The sequence below is a fragment of the Cervus canadensis genome, chromosome 1 (genome assembly GCF_019320065.1).
Source record: "Cervus canadensis isolate Bull #8, Minnesota chromosome 1, ASM1932006v1, whole genome shotgun sequence".
In the NCBI taxonomy this organism is placed as follows: domain Eukaryota; kingdom Metazoa; phylum Chordata; class Mammalia; order Artiodactyla; family Cervidae; genus Cervus; species Cervus canadensis.
Genome location: NC_057386.1, coordinates 15,000,511 through 15,021,713, shown reverse-complemented (window position 1 = coordinate 15,021,713; position 21,203 = coordinate 15,000,511). Strand labels below are relative to the sequence as shown.

General features: G+C 35.5%; 1 protein-coding gene across 5 annotated transcripts in view; it reads left to right on the top strand.

Moving 5' to 3' along the window:
- TANC2 (tetratricopeptide repeat, ankyrin repeat and coiled-coil containing 2) overlaps positions 1-21,203 on the top strand; it is a 371,222-nt gene that overhangs the window by 220,214 nt on the left and 129,805 nt on the right. For all 5 annotated transcript variants that reach the window (XM_043465338.1, XM_043465364.1, XM_043465355.1 and 2 more), the window contains 3 exons: positions 4,321-4,469; positions 10,288-10,474; positions 20,464-20,727. In XM_043465338.1, coding sequence (XP_043321273.1) covers positions 4,321-4,469; positions 10,288-10,474; positions 20,464-20,727 — 600 coding nt within the window. The remainder of the gene's footprint in view (positions 1-4,320; positions 4,470-10,287; positions 10,475-20,463; positions 20,728-21,203) is intronic.

Genomic DNA, 21,203 nt, shown 5'->3' with positions numbered 1-21,203 from the left:
TGACATAGTAAAAATAACTGTAACATGAATAAAAGAGCCTAGAAGACAAAGGAAGAATTTGGTTTATTTTTCTTCTGGCCTCTTTCTTAAGTGAGTAACACTTGGACTTTTGTGAATAATGCATGAAATGATAATGTAATTATAGTCTCTGCCTGCCATTTGTATGTAGTGTAGTAGTATGTTGTGAAATCTGAAGAGGTCAGGGACTAGTGCATTTTATTATAAATATCTTCAAAATAACTTTCAGCATTTTACCCAGAATCTGTTTACTTTTGATTTCATATAAGTATTCTTGTTATTGTAGTAGACTTTGATAAATTTTAATAATATTAAATAGATGACTTAGTAGTTTAGAACTTCCACACACTATAGTAACAAAATGAAAAATTCTTTCTAGCAAGGGTTTAAAGGTGGAAATTTGCTTGAATGAAGAGAGGGGATTTGTTTGTTTTTATTGAAGTATATTTGACTTACAATATTGTGTTACTTTCAGGTTTACTTACATAGTGATTATTTTTGCAGATTATACTCCATTATAGATTATTATAAGAAAATGGGTGTAATTCCCTGTGCTGAACAGTGTATCCTGTTGCTTATCTGTTTTACATGTAGTAGTTCGTATCTGCTAATCCAATACCCCTGATTTATCCCTCCTCCCTTCTCTCTCCCCTTTGATAACCACAGGTTTGTTTTCTCTCTCTGTAAGTCTGTTTCTGTTTTTTATATACATTCATTTATGTTATTTTTTAGATTTAGGGTACTTGTTTCAAAGATGCATTTGCATATATAACAACTTTTTCCTGAGATTTTGTTAGTGTATCTTAGTTGGGCAGAGGCAGAAAGAGAAGGAACTGTTTATAATGTTGGACATTATAGAGGTGATAAAGCCCCAGGGATATCTTTCTGTTCTGTGGCAGAGAAATCCATTTTTGTTGTTTCTTGGAGAGGAAATGGAGAAGGGAATATATACTGTTTTTCTACTCTGACATAAATCCAATAAGAATTCTATATAGATTTTCCACACTTTGAGTTCAGTAATGCTATACAAAAATGTGGGGCTTCCCAGGTGGCTCAGTGGTAAAAGAACTGCCTGCCAATGAAGGAGACACAGGGGACATGGGTTCGATCCCGGGGTCGGAAGATCCCCTAGAGTAGGAAATGACAACCCACTCTAGTATTCTTGCCTGGAAGATCCCATGCATAGAGTAGCTTGAAGGGCTACAGTCCCCAGGGAATTTGGGGGCTAGATAATCTCATTTTCCTGGCATTTGGAGTGATTTAATGTGTAACACAGACTATCCAAAGAAATTAAGCTATTGTGCTTTAGTATCAAACCATATGACACTATAGTTAATGCTCGCTATGGTGAAAGGATAGCCAAAAAAACAAAACAAAAAAAATTTTTGGTAATACCATATACAGGATATGTGCTACTGTGAATTGTTATAAATATACTTGAGCATGAAACAAAATCTGAAAAAATGTTAACAATGAATCAAGTTAATGTAAACAGATAAATTCAGTTTAGGTAAATTAGTTCTGCATCAAATTTAAAATAGATCATCTTGAGTTCCCTGGCTCATTTTTTATCTGTAAATTTCTATAAATTCTTTATTTGGAAATAAATTTATTTTGACGATGAGGCTAAGGAAGATACTCATATTGACTTTGTTCAGCAGCCTTCCGTGAAAAGGTATGAAAAAGAGCAATATCTGTAGTTGGTTACCCCTGAAAAATAGCCTAAATACAGAAGCTTAAAAACTAATTGTATGGAAAGAAGACAACAGACTGGAAACAGAATTACAATGAATTCCAGAGATCAAAAAATTTAAGGGCCTAAATTTCAGGGCAAAAAAGTGAACCTGAGTAGGGTTTCTTTTTGGAGTGATGAAAGTGTTCAGGAATTAGAGTGGTGATAAACTTATGAATATACTAAAGCCACTGAGCTGTATACTCTAAGGGGGAAGAGCTTATGGTATATGAATTATACATCAGTTTTGGAAAAATATCCTGATTGGGAAAGTGATAGCTCAGGGTAGGAACCCAGCCAGGGTGAGTGGAGCATCTGTGTGCAGGGTAGCAGTGAGCAGCAGTGAGATTTGTCACGTGCAAGGAGAATAGATGAAATAAGTAAGGAAAATGAAGATCGGGTTTTTCACTGTTGCAGAAAAGTTACCACCTTGGAAAGGAAGAAATTCAGATTTAACCCTGTGGTATTGAATTAGGGCTCAGCTGTGAACTTTTGGGGGGTGTTTATATATGGATTTACAGATTAAAATGAATATAGAACTGTGTGTCTGCATATATGTATGAACATAATTGTGTAACTTTGCCCACATGGTGGACCTGCAAGGCAGTGACATCCTCATCTGATGAGCATATTTGATATTCTAAATACGTTTACCCTCTTAAAAAAAATCAGGCTTTCTTGGAAAAAAGGACTGATTCAAGGGCTAGGGCAGAGAAAATACTTGAGGAACCTGCGACATCTTGTGACAAAAAGCAAAGAAGTACTCAGAAAATGACAGGGATATGTCAGAAGGTTACAGGAGCCAAATTGAAAAGGCTTGCCTGGCCAACTCTGGGATGGTTTGAGCAACAAAATAAATAATAACAGTAACAGATTATAACTCATTGAGTAAAATAGGAGTCTTTGAGTTCAGATAGTTAGGTACATAGATAGACACATAGATAAAGGAAAAGAAACTAAACTGTAAAAGAGTGATGGATTTATTAAAATTACTATTTGGCAAGCATGATAATAATTAATTAAACTGGGAAACATTAATGGATGCTAAAAATAGTGGGCAAAAGTTTATTGAGGAGAGATTCAAACTGCTATTGTATACCAGTGTCCATACGATCATTACTTATAATATCTAGTAGGTGGAAACAGCTCAAGTGTCCCATGTGATGGACAGATGACTAAATAAATGGTTATGTATATAAAATAGAATATAATTTAACCATTACAAGGAGTGAAACTCTGAAGCATGCTATAAAATGAATGAACCTTGAAAATGTGCAAAGTGAGATAAGCTAGACATAAAAGGACAAATACTGTCTGATTCCACTTATATGAGGTGCCTAGAATAGACAAATTCCTAGAAACAGGAAGTAGAATAAAGGTTACTAGGCATGGGGAGTTTTGTTTAGTGGATGCAGTTTCTTTGGGGGATGATTAATCTGTTCTGAAAAATGGAGATGGTTGCACAATATTGTGAATGTACTTATTGCCACTGAATTGTATGCTTAAAAATGGTTAAAATGGCAAATATTATTACATGTATTTTTATCAAAAATTTTTTTAATTTAAAACCTTGGTGAGGAATGGGATATTTATATATTCTCAAAAGTATCCCCCCACAAAACACTTATTAATTATGAAGAGAAATTGTATAATTTTAGAGTGGAAAACCTGGCAGACACTACCATAACCAAGTGATCCAAGTTAACACAGCATTAATTTTGTGAAAGTGCTGCCAAAAATGCTTACCCTGAATTAAATCATGAGATACCATGAGAAAAGTTGAAATTGAGGGACATGGTACAAAATGTCTGAATTATAATCTTCAAAAGTGTCAAGCTTGTGAAAGTTAAGAAAAGACTGAGGAACTGTTCAAGATTTATAGAGTCAAAGAAAACTGAGAACTAAATGCATTGCTTAATCCTGAATTGGATCTTTTTGCTAGAAATGACGTTACTGGATAAATATCAAAACTTAAATGGGGTCTGTGGATGAGATCATAATGTAAAATGTTAGGTTCCTGATTTCTGTGTTGGTATTGCGGTTATGTAAGAAAATGTCCTTGTTCATAGAAAATGCATACTATCTGGGCCTGATGGGGTAGCATGTCTATATTTTAAAGTGATTAAGGGAAAAAAATTGTTCTTTGTACTATTCTTGAAACTTTTTTGTAAGTTTGAACTGATTTTAAAATAAAAAAGAATATTTATACAAACTAAGAAAAAAGAGATAAAAGAAGCTGAATGAAGGCAGTGATTGTGGCCAGGAGCTAAACCCCAAGACTAGGACTTGTGTTGGAAAGCCAACTGCCAGAGAAATGGGAAACTTCTTTTGAGTGAGTTACAAAAACATTCTCTCAAACTCAAGGGTTTCAAGTAAATATATTGAGAATTCTGAGTAGACTGTCAATTGTAATATGTAACAGTGGAAAAATAAGCTTCTGGTCAGGGACCTGGTAATTTTAGATTTAGAATGTGAAACAAAGAAAATGCCCAAACAGAATGTAAAAAACAATGTAAAACTGGCTATTTAATTTTGAAAGGCTCAGGTGTTTCGATGTCTTCCTGTTGCAGGTGATGCTGAACAGGAACTTGGTCCCCCTCCATCTGTAGATGAGGCAGCAAACACACTCATGACTCGCCTGGGTTTCCTCCTTGGGGAGAAAGTCACGGAAGTTCAGCCAGGTGACCAGTACAACATGGAAGTACAGGATGAAAATCAGGTAAACTGCTTCCCATCAACTTAGTGAAACGTGGGATGAATCGGCCTATTATAACCAGGAAAGAAAAAATGTTGCAGGGCGTGGGTGTGGGTCTTGTCAGAAGAATGATCCCAAGTGTCAAATGCCTTTTCAGGCCTGGAATATAACTTCATTTTCCTTAATCACTGTATTGCTTCAGTTCATGGAACACCTTTTAGTTTCGTTCTTAAGTTTAAAAAGCCACTTCAAGGTTTTGATTCCTTTAGTGAATGAATGAGGAAATAACTAAATAAACCAACAAACAAGACATGTGTGATGTGTGTGTGTGTGTGTGTGTGTGTATATATATATATATATATAAAAGCACCATACCCCTAAATTGCAGAATGCATATTGTTTTCAGATACACATGGATTATTTAGCAAATTTACAATATGCTGATTCATAGACCAGATCTTGACAGATGTAGGGCTTCCCTGATAGCTCAGTTGGTAAAGAATCCACCTGTAATGCAGGAGACCCCAGTTCAATTCCTGGGTCAGGAAGATGTGCTGGAGAAGGGATAGGCTACCCACTTCAGTATTCTTGGGCTTCCCTTGTGGCTCAGCTGGTAAAGAATCTTCCTGCTATGTGGGAGACCTGGGTTTGATCCCTGGGTTGGAAAGACCCCCTGGAGAAGGGAAAGGCTATCCAAACCAGTATTTTGGCCTGGAGAATTCCATGGACTGTATAGTCCATGGGGTCTCAAAGAGTTGAACATGACTGAGGAGCTTTCACTTTCACTACTTTAGTAGAATTAATCGATTATAAAATAACTTAGAAAATGATAGCTGAAAGATAACATATAGAAAATCAAAATCCCCACGTATTTGGATATTAATATACTCCTAAGTAGCCTTTCCACAATTGCAGCCATGAAATTAAAAGACGCTTACTCCTTGGAAGGAAAGTTGTGACCAACCTAGATAGCATATTAAAAAGCAGAGACATTACTTTGCCAACAAAGGTCCGTCTGGTCAAGGCTATGGTTTTTCCAGTGGTCATGTATGGATGTGAGAGTTGGACTGTGAAGAAAGCTGAGCACCGAAAAATTGATGCTTTTGAACTTTGGTGTTGGAGAAGACTCTTGAGAGTCCCTTGGACTTCAAGGAGATCCAGCCAGTCCATCCTAAAGGAGATAAGTCCTGGGTGTTCATTGGAAGGATTGATGCTGAAGCTGAAACTCCAGTACTTTGGCCACCTCATGCGAAGAGTTGACTCATTGGAAAAGACCCTGATGCTGGGAAAGATTGGGGGCAGGAGGAGAAGGGGATGACAGAGGATGAGACAGCTGGATGGCATCACCGACTCGATGTGCATGAGTTTGAGTAAACTCCGGGAGTTGGTGATGGACAGGGAGGCCTGGCGTGCTGCGATTCATGGGGTCGCAAAGAGTCGGACACGACTGAGTGACTGAACTGAACTGAACTGAAGTAGCCTTTATGTTGGAGAATCACAAGAAATTAGAAAATACTTTAAACTGAAATAATAGAAACAAAATATAACAAAACTTGTAGTATATAAAGATACGCATTTAAAAACTTTAGTTTGGGATACATACATTAGAAAAACCAAAAATCTGAAAAATTAATGATCAAAATATTCATCTCAGTGCAGGAGACACAGGAGACTGGATTGGATTTCTGGGTCAGGGAGGTCCTCTGGAGTAGGAAGTGGCAACCCATTCCAGTATTCTTGCCTGGGAAATTCCATGGACAGAAGAGCCTGGTGTGCAATAGACAGTCCATGGTGTTGCAAAGAGTCAGACACGACTTGGTGATTGAGCACACTCGCATTTACTGCTGTATCCTCTGCACCTGGGACAAACATAGGCCATTGTGGAAAACCTGAATAAACTTTTGGCCAGCCCAGTATTTTTCTGCTCTCAACCTTCCACTGTATCCCCCAGATTTAACAGTAAATCTGAAATCCTTACCATGACCAGAAAGGGGCTACCTGATCTGACCCCTCGCTGCCTCTCCTGTATCGTTGCCTGTCCCTCTCCCTTTCACTGCAGTTCTCCCGCAACACTGGCCTTCCTGTCATTCCTTAGACATATAAAACATTCATTTATACTGGAATGTTCTTCCACATAACTCACTTCCTCACTTCATCCAGTGCTCTGCTCAAGTGTTCTCTCCTCAGTAAGGCCTTCCTTAGTTATTTTATCTAATAGCCCCTGCCCATCACTGTATCCCCTTACCCTGCATTATAGCTCTTATCATTAATTTATTACATGATATATTTAGTTGTGAGGGGTTGTTTGATCTCACACAAGAAAGTAAGCTTCATGATGACAGGGATTGATTTTTTTCTTTTCATAACTAATTTACATTGTAACCATGTCAGTATCATGTGATCTGAATAGAAAATGGAAATGATATATGTTGAGGGCTTTTTTAAAATTGCTATAAATAAAACATCTGTTTTACTTGTGAGTTTTTGATATTCATGTCAGGTTAAAATATGACTGCTATAATAATGACCAAGCAACATGACATTACAATCTGAGAATTTGCCAAGGACCCTGTTGTTTCTAAAATGCTACATTTCTTCAGGTGCTAAAATTTATATTGGGTTGCTTTTGAGATGCCTTATTGTCACAGCATGTTGCAGTGGTTTCTGAATTAAGTCACAAGTCAATAGAGTGTGTCTTACTTGTGCATTAACTGCATGATTCGTCATAAAATAAGTAAATGAGTAGTATCATTGATTTAATGTAGCTAAAGTGATGTCATAATAGAAAAGTCACTGAACCAGTGTCACTGAATCTGTGTCCCGGTTCCAGCTCTACCACCTACCATTTTGTAAATTTGGACATGTCGCTTAACCTCTCTCAGCTTTAGGTTTTTCAAAGTTAATAGTAACTAACAGTAAATAAGTGTTTAATACTGTGTATAATCACTGTACTAATTGCTTTATTTACACTGTTTCATTTAAGTTTCCTTACAACTGGATGTGGTAGAGTCCTTTTATATTTCAATTTTCAGTTAAGAAAAAAAAGAAACACTGCCAGAAAGTGATGGAATAGTATTCAAATCCAGGCAGTCTGCTTTTACAACTTATGTTCTCAATAGCTACACCATACCAGTCCAGAGTAATATGAAATCATGACAGAATTATTTTGAAGATCAAGTTAAATCATGAATACAAAAGCACTTTGTAAGCTGTAAAATGTCATGCAAACAAAATATATAAAACAATGTGTAATATAATTAGTATGTAAATGTATTCAGAAACTGTATGAGTTGGAGGAAATTGCTTCATAGCTTTTACATTTAGTGTAGTTTTTACACCTCATACTTGGTTGATAAGGAGAAATGAGGTAGTAACATTTAAAAAAACAACTTTAACTTTGAAACATTAAACAAATTAAGATATTAATAATAAAGCTATATGATAGCCTGCTTGAAATGTAATATACCATGACACTGTCTTGGAACCACCTAAGAAAGTGGCTGAATTGATCACTGGAATTTCTAGTCTTAGGAAGATTATTAGTGACTTCTGTGCTAAAGCGCGTACTAACAAAGATAGATTGCTTTAAGAAGACCCTATAGTGATGGTGTCCTCAGAACAGTATTAACAATAGTAGAATCCAGCACATGCAAGTTAGCATATATCATTTTTTTGCAAAAGACAAGATATTCAAAGTGATATTCAATTGACCACTGTATTTTCTTTTCTCTGTAGTTTCTGGAGTATTAGGATGTAGGACCTTGAATGATCCAGATTGGGAGTTTGGGATCCAATGGGATCAATGGGAAAACCACCAAAAGGTTTTAGAAGTAGAGTGGCTTAATTAGGTGTCCATTTTAGCCTACAGTATGGCGAGTAAATAATGTTGTCTTTCTGTGCCTAAAAGAGATTTCTGTATCTCATTAACTAGCCTCCTTAAATAAATATAAGGCTCGCCTTTAAATTCACAAGCCATGAAACAAATTTCCTGCTTTCTGAATGAGTTGATCTTTAAGCTTTGCTTTTACAGTTAAAGCTTTTAAAGCATACATTCTGTGATAAATGCTGTATTTTCCAGAAAATAACTTACAGTAAAAATTACATGTCATTTGAGCTTAACCTTCACTTTTGCTGTATTATGCATATAATGGTTTCCTTTCTCAGAGAACAGACTGAGAATCTTGTCTGAAAATGGAAATGAGTTACCATAGAAGTAATAGATTCATACCAAAATGAAACTTTTTCAATATGGAATGACTATAAATATATCTAATATAAAAAGATTCTAGTACAATTCTAATAAAGTACCCACATGTTTCTTAAACTGAGAATGAGGCGGTTAAGAATTGCTATGCCAGATTCTAACTAGGGAGGATTCTAACTTAGTAAGACTGGAGTGGGGTTGAGTATCTGTCAGTTTTGTAGTGAAACTTGTTTTTTACATTCCACAGGTAATTCTCCTACAAGCCCTACTCATGCTCTGATAGACTAACATCATTTTGTAGAAATAGAGGCAATTACAGACTAACATCATTTTGTAGAAATAGAGGCAATTAGAAAGAAATTGAAACTCCTCCCTCCAATGGTGAAAAATTATGTAGAAGAAAAATGGCATAGATTTGAGGGCTTATTGTATTATTAAGAATCAGTTTCTAATATTAGTTATACGATTGAAAAGATTTACTTGATTGCAGTGTTCTGAGAATGTCATTTATGCTTAGTTGAGTTGCATGTATCTTTTATATCCTGGTTATAGCATTTAAATTAAAATCAAAACCTGTATTCAACATAGATAATTAAATACAGGGGATTGCATCTGGCACTCATTTAGGGATGAGTCAAAGAGCCTTAATATTCTCATATCCAGTGATCAACATATTTTCCAATCAAGTTATAAAATGTAACTCTTCAATTTATCAAAGAGATTATGAGTAGACTCTGTATGTAAAGAAATTGAAATGCTTTTTTTTTAAATGTCAAATTTATCATTAGTCCTCCTTCAAGTAATTCTGCCATTGACCAGTTACTGTTTTGAAAAGGAAAAAATTTCTGAAGTGTTCAAAAAAACATATATACTTTCATTCATTATTTCATTAATTTATTTGGGTAGAAAGAGCTAAAGAAAATGAATTGTCATTAAACTAGGTAAACCAGAATATATTACCATCAGTCTTTTTTGTGATTAGTCATTGCATCCCATCAAAAATGTAAAAAGGAGGTAACTTCAGGTATAAGAGTCACTCAGTGATCTGTCTATAATCAGTTTTTACAGAGAAATTATTTTGTTTGTATTAAATTAATATTATTCTACTTCATTTGACAAACTTTTAGATAGGCATTTTCCCTACATTCATTTATTACCTCTGAGAAGCCACCTATGTATCAAAAAAAGCCCATCTATATTTGCATTAAGAGCTTTAGTTTTATTACTCCTTGGCTGCAAAGATTTTTTTTTCTATCCAAAGAAAATTATTAGCAAGACCAAGTTCTAAGCCTTTAGAAAATTTTTGTTGATTGAAAACAGCAAGAAAAATTTTTGATGAATAAAAAAAATCATCTATTAATTTATAGCAATAATAAAGACTACTTGTCACTGTAAATTTCCTAGGCAGAAAAAACAGACCACAGTCTCTGCTCATGTTAAATTTATCAAGTTTCACCTTAATTATAGAACACAGAATGCTTTATCCTGGAAAGCAAAAACAAACAGAACCTAATAGCTGTAAAATCTGTGCATGTAGATTTTTTTTTCTTTTTGTTATCAAAGCATATGTTTTACCATAAGATACACTTTCACTTAACAGCTGATCAGCTTATCTTATTTTTCATTTCAATTTTTCAGACCTCAGCAATCACCCAGCGGATAAGTCCCTGTTCCACGTTGACTAGCAGCACTGCCTCTCCACCAGCCAGTAGCCCCTGTTCCACCCTCCCACCAGTCAGTACAAATGCGACCGCCAAGGACGGCAGCTATGGGGCTGTCACGAGTCCAACCTCTACCCTTGAAAGCAGAGATAGTGGAATCATTGGTGAGTTGGTTTATATACTAATCATTTTGTGTCTTTTTTCTTTTTGTAATAATTACACAAGCTTAAGGTTTTCACAAATTCTGCTTTTGAGTTATTGAGATATATTTATATATATTTATAAAATATGTGTCCTTTTCTTTTTAATGTTGCTGTAGATTGACATAAAGCATAAAAAAAAAAATAGAGGTGCCCCTCCCTGCTTAACCAGTCCTTTAAAGACATTATCTCACTGATCGTACGAAAGTCCAAGATTGTCTACTTTATGAAAATAAAATACCCTGAATGAGCAAAAAGTAAATAAATAAAGATACTATCTGGTGAAAGAAGGGGTGAATAGAAAAAGTTCTTCCTACTGCTTCTTGTAAATTCACCTGCATCATCCATCTACCGACAGCAGTCGTTCAGAAAAAGTTCACTTCTCACTAAACTAGTAGAGTTTCTTGGTATTTCTCAGTTTGTCATATACTTACTGCCTGTTGTATGCTTGTTAAGGGGAGTCAGTCACGTGGAAATGAGGAAAGTTTGGGAAAAGAATCTGAGGAAAGAAATGCAAAGGAGGGAAACAAGACTGAGCACAGAATCTTAGGGAACATTCTAATTGATCAGGGGGAGGTGAGAGGTATGAGAATGAGCCAGTGCATACAGAAATGGAGCAATCAGACAAACAGGAGAAAAGTCAAGGCAGTATAATACTGCCAGTGCCAAGGAAGGTAAAGGTTTCAGGGAAGGGGTGAGGAAATGCTGCTCAACAAATGACAGATGCTGAAGAGGGCAGGAAAATGGAAATAAGACCATAAAATATTTTTTCCTCATTTGGCTTGCTTCTAAAGGTTATCAAATCAAAATATTTGTTTAGATGTTATGGCAAATAATTTAATGCCATGTCAACTAAGCATATCTCTTTCACTTAATATATTTCAGCATGTGAATTTATTCATTTTAAATAATGAGTCAATAAAAAGAATATTTTTACAGGATGCAAAATTAACATACAAAAACCAGTTGCATTTCTTTTTTTTTTTTTTTTTTCCAGTGGGTTTTGTCATACATTGATATGAATCAGCCATGGATTTACATGTATTCCCAATCCCGATCCCCCCTCCCACCTCCCTCTCCACCCGATTCCTCTGGGTCTTCCCAGTGCACCAGGCCGGAGCAAAAAGAAGAGAAGCCCTATTTTTAAACCGAAGATTATTCTCTCCCAATCCAGTTGCATTTCTATACACTGACAATAGATAACCAAAAAAAAAAAACAAGTTAAGGACACAATTCCACTACAAGAGCATCAAAAAGAAAAAAATACTTAGGAGTAAATTTAACCAAGCAGGTAAAAGACTTGTACACTAGACATTATAAAACATTACTGAAGAAATTTTAAAAAGACTTAAATAATTGGAAATACATCCTGTTCATGGATTGTTAAAATGATAGTATTTCTCAAAGCAATCTATAGAATCATTGAAATCCCTGTCATAATCCCAACAAAGTTCTTTGCAGAAACACCCATTCTAAAATTCATGTGGAATCTCAAAGGACCATGAATAGTCAAAACAGTTTTGAAAAATGGAACAAAGTTGGAAGTCTCAAACTTCCTGATTTCAAAACTTACTCCAAAGCTCCTTAAAGGCAGGATTCCTATCTAATAATTTTATATGCTCTCAGTATTTAACATAATTTCTAATTTGTGATTTCTTTATATGAGGAGTGTTTATGAAGATACTATCATTAAAGAGCTAAATATTTTAACAAAACAAAATATATAGATAAAATATGAGGAAAAGTAGCCTCTTTTCCTAATCTCTGAAATAATTTGTAGAAAATTGGAATTATCTTTTTCTTGACCATTAGTAGGATCTCCCATTAAAGTGGGCTTCTCTGATGGCTCAAGCAGGTAAAAAATCCACCTACAACACAGGAGACATGGGTTTGAGTCCTGCTTCGGAAAGATCCTGATATTTTCTTCATGCAGATTTTTTAAACTACTACTTCAATGTATTTAATACTTTAGGACTTTAAAATTTTTTTCCTTCCTGAATCTGTTTTCCTTAATAATTTTTCTTATCTTTTTCAGATTTACTTGCATAAAATTGTCTAAAATATTCTTATTGTGACATCACTATCTACGCAGGAACCCAAGCTAGAAAGCCAAGGGGAATCCTTGCCTCCTTCCTTCCCCTGTATCTCTCATCCCTTTATTTTCTTTTCATCTCTCCTAGCACTGCCTTCATAATCCTCATTATCTTAGACCTAGATTAATACAGATCTAACTGTTCTCTCTGCTTTTTTTTTCGTGTCCTTTCTAAGTCTGTTTTTTCCCACAGCCACCAAGTAAATTAACTGAAAAGTGATTACTACTTTGATTCTGTTATCTGTAAGGTGCAGTAATCTACCTGGAAACCAAATCTGATCAGATCACTCCGGATCTGTCCACAGCCAATTTCTCCAGCCTTTAATCCCACTACTAGAGTCTAACATTAGATTTTGTGGTAACCTGACACATTCCAGTTTTTCACCTCTATACTTTTGCCCATATTGTTCATTCTGCCTGTAATCTCCTCTCTCCCTCTTAAATTTGATTAACTCCTACATACTTTTAAGAATCACCTTAGGTATTCAGTCACCTCTGCCACCGCCACCTCTCTTCATTTCTCCACTCCGCCTCCTCTCCAGTACATACTACTATTCCATGTTCCCAGATATAGCGTATCTGTATCATTGCATTTAACACTAGTATTATAATCCCTTTGAGAGCCTGCTTTTCATCCTTAGACTATTTAATTTCTTGTTAGGAGAAAGTGTGCCTTATTCATCCATATCTGTAGCGCCTAGTCCAATAACTGAAAATGTGGTAGCATGGTAGGCGCTCAGTAAATATTTATAAAAAGGAAAGAAAGCTTAAGAGTGAAAGGATGGGAGATGAAGGATGACTGACCTGGCACTTTTAGTTACTTTTTTGACAGTGTTTAGAGTGACCATTGGGTACAAGATGGAACATTATTATTAAATTGTTAATAAATAGTAGAGTTTAGAATTCTCCACTGACTATTCTAAGTTCTTTTTATGATTCATTTTGGCGCAGTGACTTTTACAATCTCTAGCCAAACCTCTTCCTGGGTTCTTCTGTCGGTATTATTAGTATCTGTAACTGCATGTCATCAATATTGCCATACCAAAAAAAATTACTTTAGAAATATATTTATTCAAGCAGTGGGCATGGTGCTGACAGATTGGACAAAATCCGTTTACAAGTACATTCTAAGTGGAAGCTTAACATGTCAGTGGATGTTCAAAATAAATGATCATAATGTTCTGAAATTAAAAATGAGATTCCCGCTTTGACATATAACAGTGTTCCTCATTTTTTTCTGGTATATTTCCAAAATTGTGTTCCTTGTAAAAGTAAGTACCTTTGTGGATAACAGAGCTAATTTGGAGAATAATAAACTTCTATTATTTAATGTATATAAATACTGAAACAGATTTACTTGCAAAATCATGAGACAAGAAAGAGAATAATGTCTTCTGCTTCTAAAATTACTTACATTGTAGAGTAGTTATCAAATTATATATGTGCAGCTTATCTTGAGAAACAACTTGTTTCTGTTTAGTTTTTTTTTTCATTGCATTTGAGTTAGAAGAAAATTGTATGTGGCGTAAGTAATAATAGTCAAAGATATTGTTATTACCTTGGAAATCTCAAGGCTCGCCTATCTTAACCGTTTTAATATGTTTTGTTTAAGTATTTTCCCCACTGATTATAGAAATCTCTGCTTTTCCAAATTAAATATTGCTTACATTATTTCAAACAATAACATCTGTTGTTTGTTAGTGTACCATTTTTAAATCTTGCCCCATCAGCAAAAAACACAAAAGCTATTAAAAGTTATCATTTGGATTATCCATTTTTATTCCTTTATATATCAGTCAGTTCAGTGTGAATTCCTTTTGATTACATTTTGTAACTGTAGCGATCAGAATTTTAGTGATTCCTGCCTGTATCACTTTCACAGCTTGCCAAAATATGTATAATTCTAGTTATAAAATCAGAATATTAGAAATGCAGGTTTCCTGAATTTTTAAGTCTTATAAGGGTAAAAAGTTCCTCTCTTGGATTCTAAAGGATTGGAAATAGCTATGATTTCTTATATTCTCTGTGATCTGAATTCACCCCATACGTGATTTAATTTCTACCATAGAAAGCATTCTCTGTAACAGTCATAGCTTCTCTCTCTTCAAACTCACAGCTTTCTTAAATATGTGGTAAAATATCACTGACATGGTTGTCAGGTATTTACAGTATAATTTCATATTTATGACTTTTATTGGTATTAATTTAATGGTATAATGCCCTTATGTATGTGCCTAGGTAGATACCACTAACTATGTATAATCTATCAGCTATACATAGCTTCAAGCAAAAATCCTGATAATCATAAACTCTGTGAAATACACATCATTTTTCTAGCCTATCCTCTTTCATGTGAAGTTTTAATAGTGGTCTGTTTTGGCATGGTGGTGTTTAGTAAAACAAAATTAAGCATAGATCCATTGTGTTTTGGCCTTTTGTTTATTTGGAGATTCACAGTTCCTTCCAGAAAGGTATAATTCTTGAATTCCCCCTTTTAATCAAATCTCAGGGGGTTTTTTTGTTTTTTGTTTTTTTTTTTTGTCTTTAGGTCCTAATTTATTGCCAAATTTTATCTTACATCTTTTAGCCTTGTATCACTTGTTCAGTGATTTTTTTCCCCTAATATTTCACATTAGTAACTAAAAAGCAAAGTCAGAAACTCCTCATCAAAGACCCTTGTTCCTTTAGTAACATATATTCCAGTAGGCAGGGCTTCCCAGGTGACGCAGTGGTAAAGAATCTTCCTGCAATGCAGGAGACCTGGGTTCGATCCCTGGGTTGGGAAGATCCCCTGGAGAAGGGAATGGCTACTCACTCCAGTATTCTTGCCTGGAGAATTCTATGGATGGAGGAGCCTGGTCCATGCGGTCACAGAGAGTCACTGAATGACACACACACCCACACACATTCCAGTAGGGTGTTATGTGTTCTCTGGTCCAGATTGTCACGTTTAAGAAGTCACCCTTCTGAGTCACAAACTGAGCATTAGATAATTTTTCATATTTTCTACAACCTGTTTTCAGAAATGTGCAACTGTGTCTTCACTAAGTTCTTCCAGTTATTGTGCTAGTGACTCTGTCATCCTTGGTGGTGGTTTAGTCGCTCAGTCGTGTCTGACTCTTTGCGACCCCATGCACTGTAGCCCACCAGGCTCCTCCGTCCATGGGATTTTCCAGACAAGAATACTGGAGTGGGTTGCCATTTCCTTTTCCAGGGGATCTTCCCCCGCCAGGGATCGAACCTGATTCTCCTGCATTGCAGTCGGATTCTTCACCAACTGAGCCACCAGGGAAGCTTCACCTTCTAACTACTTAGCACTAATAAATCTTGGCAGTTATATTGCATGGATATTTGTTAAAGATGTCTGTCTGGACATTGCCTATTTAAATGATCAAGAAGACCAGAGCATTTCCCTTGCATGATTGACCTAACTAATATAATAATAACAATGACAACAACCATTATTGAATACAGAGTATGAGGCAGGTTGTTGTTGTTTAGGCAGGTACCATTATTTAATTCTTACAGTCATCTTATAAGAAAATAGAGTAAAGAGTCCCCAGGATCAAATAATTGAAAAGATACATAAGCCTCCACAGAAAAATTCTTCAAAAAAGCGTTTAGTAAAGAGACAATCCAGCAGGCGAAAAAGAATGCAAGTGAGCACAGAGGACCCAAGACCCTCCCAGGTAGAGCTCTCCAGGTTCCTTTTTAATCAAATAGGATGGATGTGCTCTGTCCCCAGGGTGTAAATCACCAAGATTTGTATAAGGAATCTTGGTTTCAGGAGAGCTCCCCAAAAGTTGACAGTGAAGCTTTTTATCCATCTCTGGTCCTATGACTAAGACAGGCTGTCTGAGTACTCCAGGTGTAAGCTGTCAATAAACAACTAGACCTGGGTGCTACCTGGGGAATTTCAAACTTTTAAACAGCAAATTATAAGTCGTTAGTTATCCCAGTTGACCTTATCTTGGCTAAGAGTCAGTTGCAGACTTCCAGTCATCCCTAGAGATAAGTATAGGGCTGGCCCAGTCTAGCTGTAAATTAACTCTGTCTTACATAATAGTATAATAGTCTTTCTTAGACTTAGAAAACTGGGGTTCAAAAATAATTGGTCCCAGATCACACAGATGTTAAGAGGCAAAGCTGAGATTCAAGTTCAGGTCTGTATAACTTCAAAACCCATGGTCTTAATTATTACAAAACACTGCATAGTTCTAAATCATTCTCTCTCAGAACAGATGACCTAAGACCATTATCCAGTATTAAAAATTTAGTCTTTATCAACAAAAGCAGAGTAGTGAATCAAGATAAAAATGATTACTATCAGATTAAAAAAAAAATGATTACTATTGCTATTACTGGAAACATGATTTCTGGGCCCCTTAGGACTGACACAGATGCCAGAATAAGGAATGTTAAGCTTTTTTGAAAACTTATTGCTGTCAGTTTTTAAATATTATTGGCAACAAGCAAATGTGCCTATATCCATGTATCAATCTGTTTACAGAGGGTATATTTTATGGTATGTGAATTATACCTCAGTAAAACTTTTTAAATGTATGGAGTTAATTTTATTCACAATGAGCCTATTTATAAGCCTGTGGTTCCCACTTCCTCACACTGTCTTCCTGTCCTATACGGCCATGTCAGCACTTCTTTATACTGAGATAGCAATTTTTTTTTCTATATCAAGGAGAGAAAATGCAGAAAGTCTCAGAAACATCCCTTTAGTTAGTTACAACTCAATATTTTCCCACCCTTCGTTGTTCTACCTGGAAATGACTAGCTCTAAAGAATTAAAGTAGGGACAGAATAGGTCTATTGGAAAACAGATACATATATTTTTCAGTGAGAGGCCATGTCTTCCTCTTCAGCTCCATGCATAGAAACTTTGCCTGTATGGGTTGTTAATTCATATAGGCCAACATCTAATATATAGATTGTGTGGGCTTTAGACTTTTGAAATTTTTAGTTACCACATGAGTCAAAAATATCATTGCATTCTATGATGCTTCATTCACTTTGGTAACTTTAAATTATATGATATGGTCTCACTATAGAGGAATAGTTGAGTAAAATAGAAGCATCCATTAAATGATATATGGATATTAGCATGTTTTTATTAAAAATAGCATTTCATTTTGTGAAATAGCATCTTCATTTTTTTTTTCTTTGTATGGCCTCTTCTGCCACAGAATTGTCCTTTTTCTGGGATTAATGATTTAGGACCTATCTTGTTCACCACTGTACTCTGACACAAACTAGTTGCTCCATAAAATTTTATTGACTAGATAAGTGAATGAAATTAACTCAAAGTCACCATGCTCTGGGAAAAGCATCAATGAAGCAGAAATGTACAAAATTCCTCAATAGGAATGTTTACCCAGAGACTCTTAACTTCTGGTACTTTTTGTGAGCTGTCTGTTCTCACTCTGCTCCCCAGTGGTTCTGGACCATTGAGCATTCAATAAAACTTAGTTATTCATCCTCTCAACAGATATATGTTGATCATAGTTTAAACTGTGTGCCAGAACCTAGATATTTTCTCTTTAGTTAAAAAGTACAGAGGATACTTTGGGTTCAAAAAACAAATGAAGTATGAAGTATCAGGTTTGGTTTATGCAGATAGTACAATTAAAATGCAAAATGACATCAGTGCTCTTCTTACTTGGGAAACTGGATGTCTTCCTTGTCTTTACTGTAAATACCATGACCATAGATGCCTTTCCTTATTGTAAGCTTCATCATTTAAATGATAAAATAGGGTCCATAGGTCACTGAATATTTCTGTCTTTGTACCATGAATTCAAAGTTTCTTAGATCTTTTCACCACCAATGAGGACTTTCATAATTTTTATTGATAGACCTCATGTTTTTTAAAAATTTTTTGACATTGCACTGTGCATCATCAAATAGTTTATACCTCATTTTTATTTATCAAGCATATATATGTATGATATGTTCATGTATCATGTTGTTGTTGTTACTGAATTGCTCAGTCTTGTCCAACTCTTTGTGACCCTATGGACTATAGCCCTCCAGGCTCCACTGTCCATGGAATTCTCCAGACAAGAATACTGGAGTGGGTAGCCATTCTCTTCTCCAGGGGATCTTCCTGACACAGGAATCAAACCCTTGTCTCCTGCATCTCCTGTTGGCGGGCAGATTCTTTACCACTGAGCCACCTGAGAAGTGGTATCATATTATGTGTATATATACATATGTGTGTGTATGTATATATATATATATGCCAAAATTTCTGTTCAACATGTAGATAACTAGTGTTATCACCCCTGATGTAACTGCAGCTAAGTTTATAGAATCTTGACGTTTTAGTTAGCTGGTCACTAGTAAACATATTATTTCTTATAAATTATTTGAAATATTGAAAATAGTGAAACCAATTACTACCTTCTCAGACCTTTAAAAAGTGTAGTGTTTCAGTGTTTGGAACCTACTGAATGTGCTCATGGTTTATCTGGGGAAAAGGGCTCTATTTCTGGAATATATACCAGGGTAAGACCACACAGATACAAGTGAACCTTAGCCAGCTCTTGATTTGGGCCCTAAGGATAAAATAAAAACTGCTGCTGGGACATACCACCAAAAAAAAAAAAAAAAAAAACCAGACGTGAAAGGCAAAGGGTTAAATAACAGACACTTTCCTTGTGGATGAGTCTTTTGGGAACCAGAAGTTTGCATGCTCCATCTTTCAGTATACTGACCCTGGCAGCTGTGTGAACTCCAAGCTTCTAGCTCAGAATACAAAGTCAGATGAATCACATCTTTATCCCAAACGAAATTATACTTCAGTCAGATTTTTCTGAAAGAAAAATGTTGAAATATATTTTAAATGAGACAGTTTCCATAAATTAGGATAAGAAACATGCATCTGTTTAAAAAGAATACTCACAGACACATAAACACATAATATAAATATACACTATATACTATCACTGAACATATTCAGAGATTATAAAATATGCTGTAGAATCCATAAAATCTCATTGGAGAAGGTATAACATTGTTTTTGGTGGCACAAAGGTTGTGATCCATCGGGCTATTTATGATTGAAAGTCTGAATGTATTAAATGAATTTTTAATTAAGAATGGAGGAGAGGGTAGCTCTTCAAGAAGGCTGTATCGTGTTTCCTTATTTAGACAGATTCTTTCTCCTGTATTAGGTTCTACTTAAGGACTGTTTATATATTCTAATTCTATGTTACGTGTAAATGGCCAGGAAATAATTTAAGTGAGGAAAAATACAGGATAAAAAGAGTATAAAGACCTTTTTGATACCTCTGACACTGTCCAGCAATCCACAAAGTATGTAAACTCCCTTTTGATGGGATCCTGAAGTTTTTACCATTGATAGGCCCTAGTTGTAAGTCCTGTAGTACTGATGTATGAATTTCTTTAATTCATTCAAATAAGAGTTGTTAAAGTAAATATATTGGAATCTATGTGAAAGAAAGTTATATTTTGGTTTCAATTATTTAATTTCATGATGGAGAGACTTCCCTGGTGGTCCAGTGGCTAAGGCTTTGAGCTCCCAATGCAGGGGACCTTGGTTTGATCCCTGGTCAGGGAAACTAGATCCCACATGCCTCAACTAAGAGTTTGCATGCCACTACTAGAGATACCACATGCAGCAACTAATGATCCTGCATGCCGAAACTTAAGACCCAGTGCAGCCAAATAAATTTTTTTAATTAAAAATAAATAAACTTCATGTTGGAGATGAAATGATCATCGCAACTTTTTAAAAATAATGTTACTAACATTTTTATAATCTAGTCATGCATTTGGGTAATTATAAACAGGTTAATCTCTCGGTTTTCATTTTACTCTTTTTCAGCTACCTTGACAAGCTATTCTGAAAACATGGAACGCACAAAATATGTTGGGGAAAGCAGTAAAGAATTAGGATCTGGAGGAAACCTAAAGCCTTGGCAGTCTCAAAAATCCAGCATGGATTCCTGTTTGTATCGAGTAGATGAAAACATGACGGCATCCACCTACAGTCTGAATAAGATACCAGAGAGGAATTTGGAAACCATTTTATCACAATCAGTACAGTCTATTCCTCTTTATCTTATGCCACGGCCAAACTCAGTAGCAGGTGAGTTTTATTTTTTTAAGTCACCATTTTACTGGCATATGTACTGAAATGAAGATTAATTCTGCTCTTACAATATTTAAATTTTCTGTTTATTTTCTTCAACTAAGCTATTATTTTGTGTTTGGGTAATATACTTGAGTATATCTTTTTGAACCTGGGGAAAGGTTCGTGTTCCTTAAGTGACATTTTAGTTCTGCTTCCAAAATACAGTTATAAAATTAAAACATGCATAAAATCAAAAAGGGGCTTCCCGGGTGGTGCTAATGGTAAAGAACCCGCCTGCCAATGCAGGAGACATAAGAGATGCAGATTTGATCCCTGGGTCTGGAAGATCCCCTGGAGAAGGGCATGGCAACCCACTCCAGTGTTCTTGTCTGGAGAATCCCATGGTCAGAGGAGCCCAGAGGGCTTCTCTCCATAGGGTTGCAGAGTTGGATATAACTGAAGTGATTTAGCACCCAAAATCTAAAAGAGAA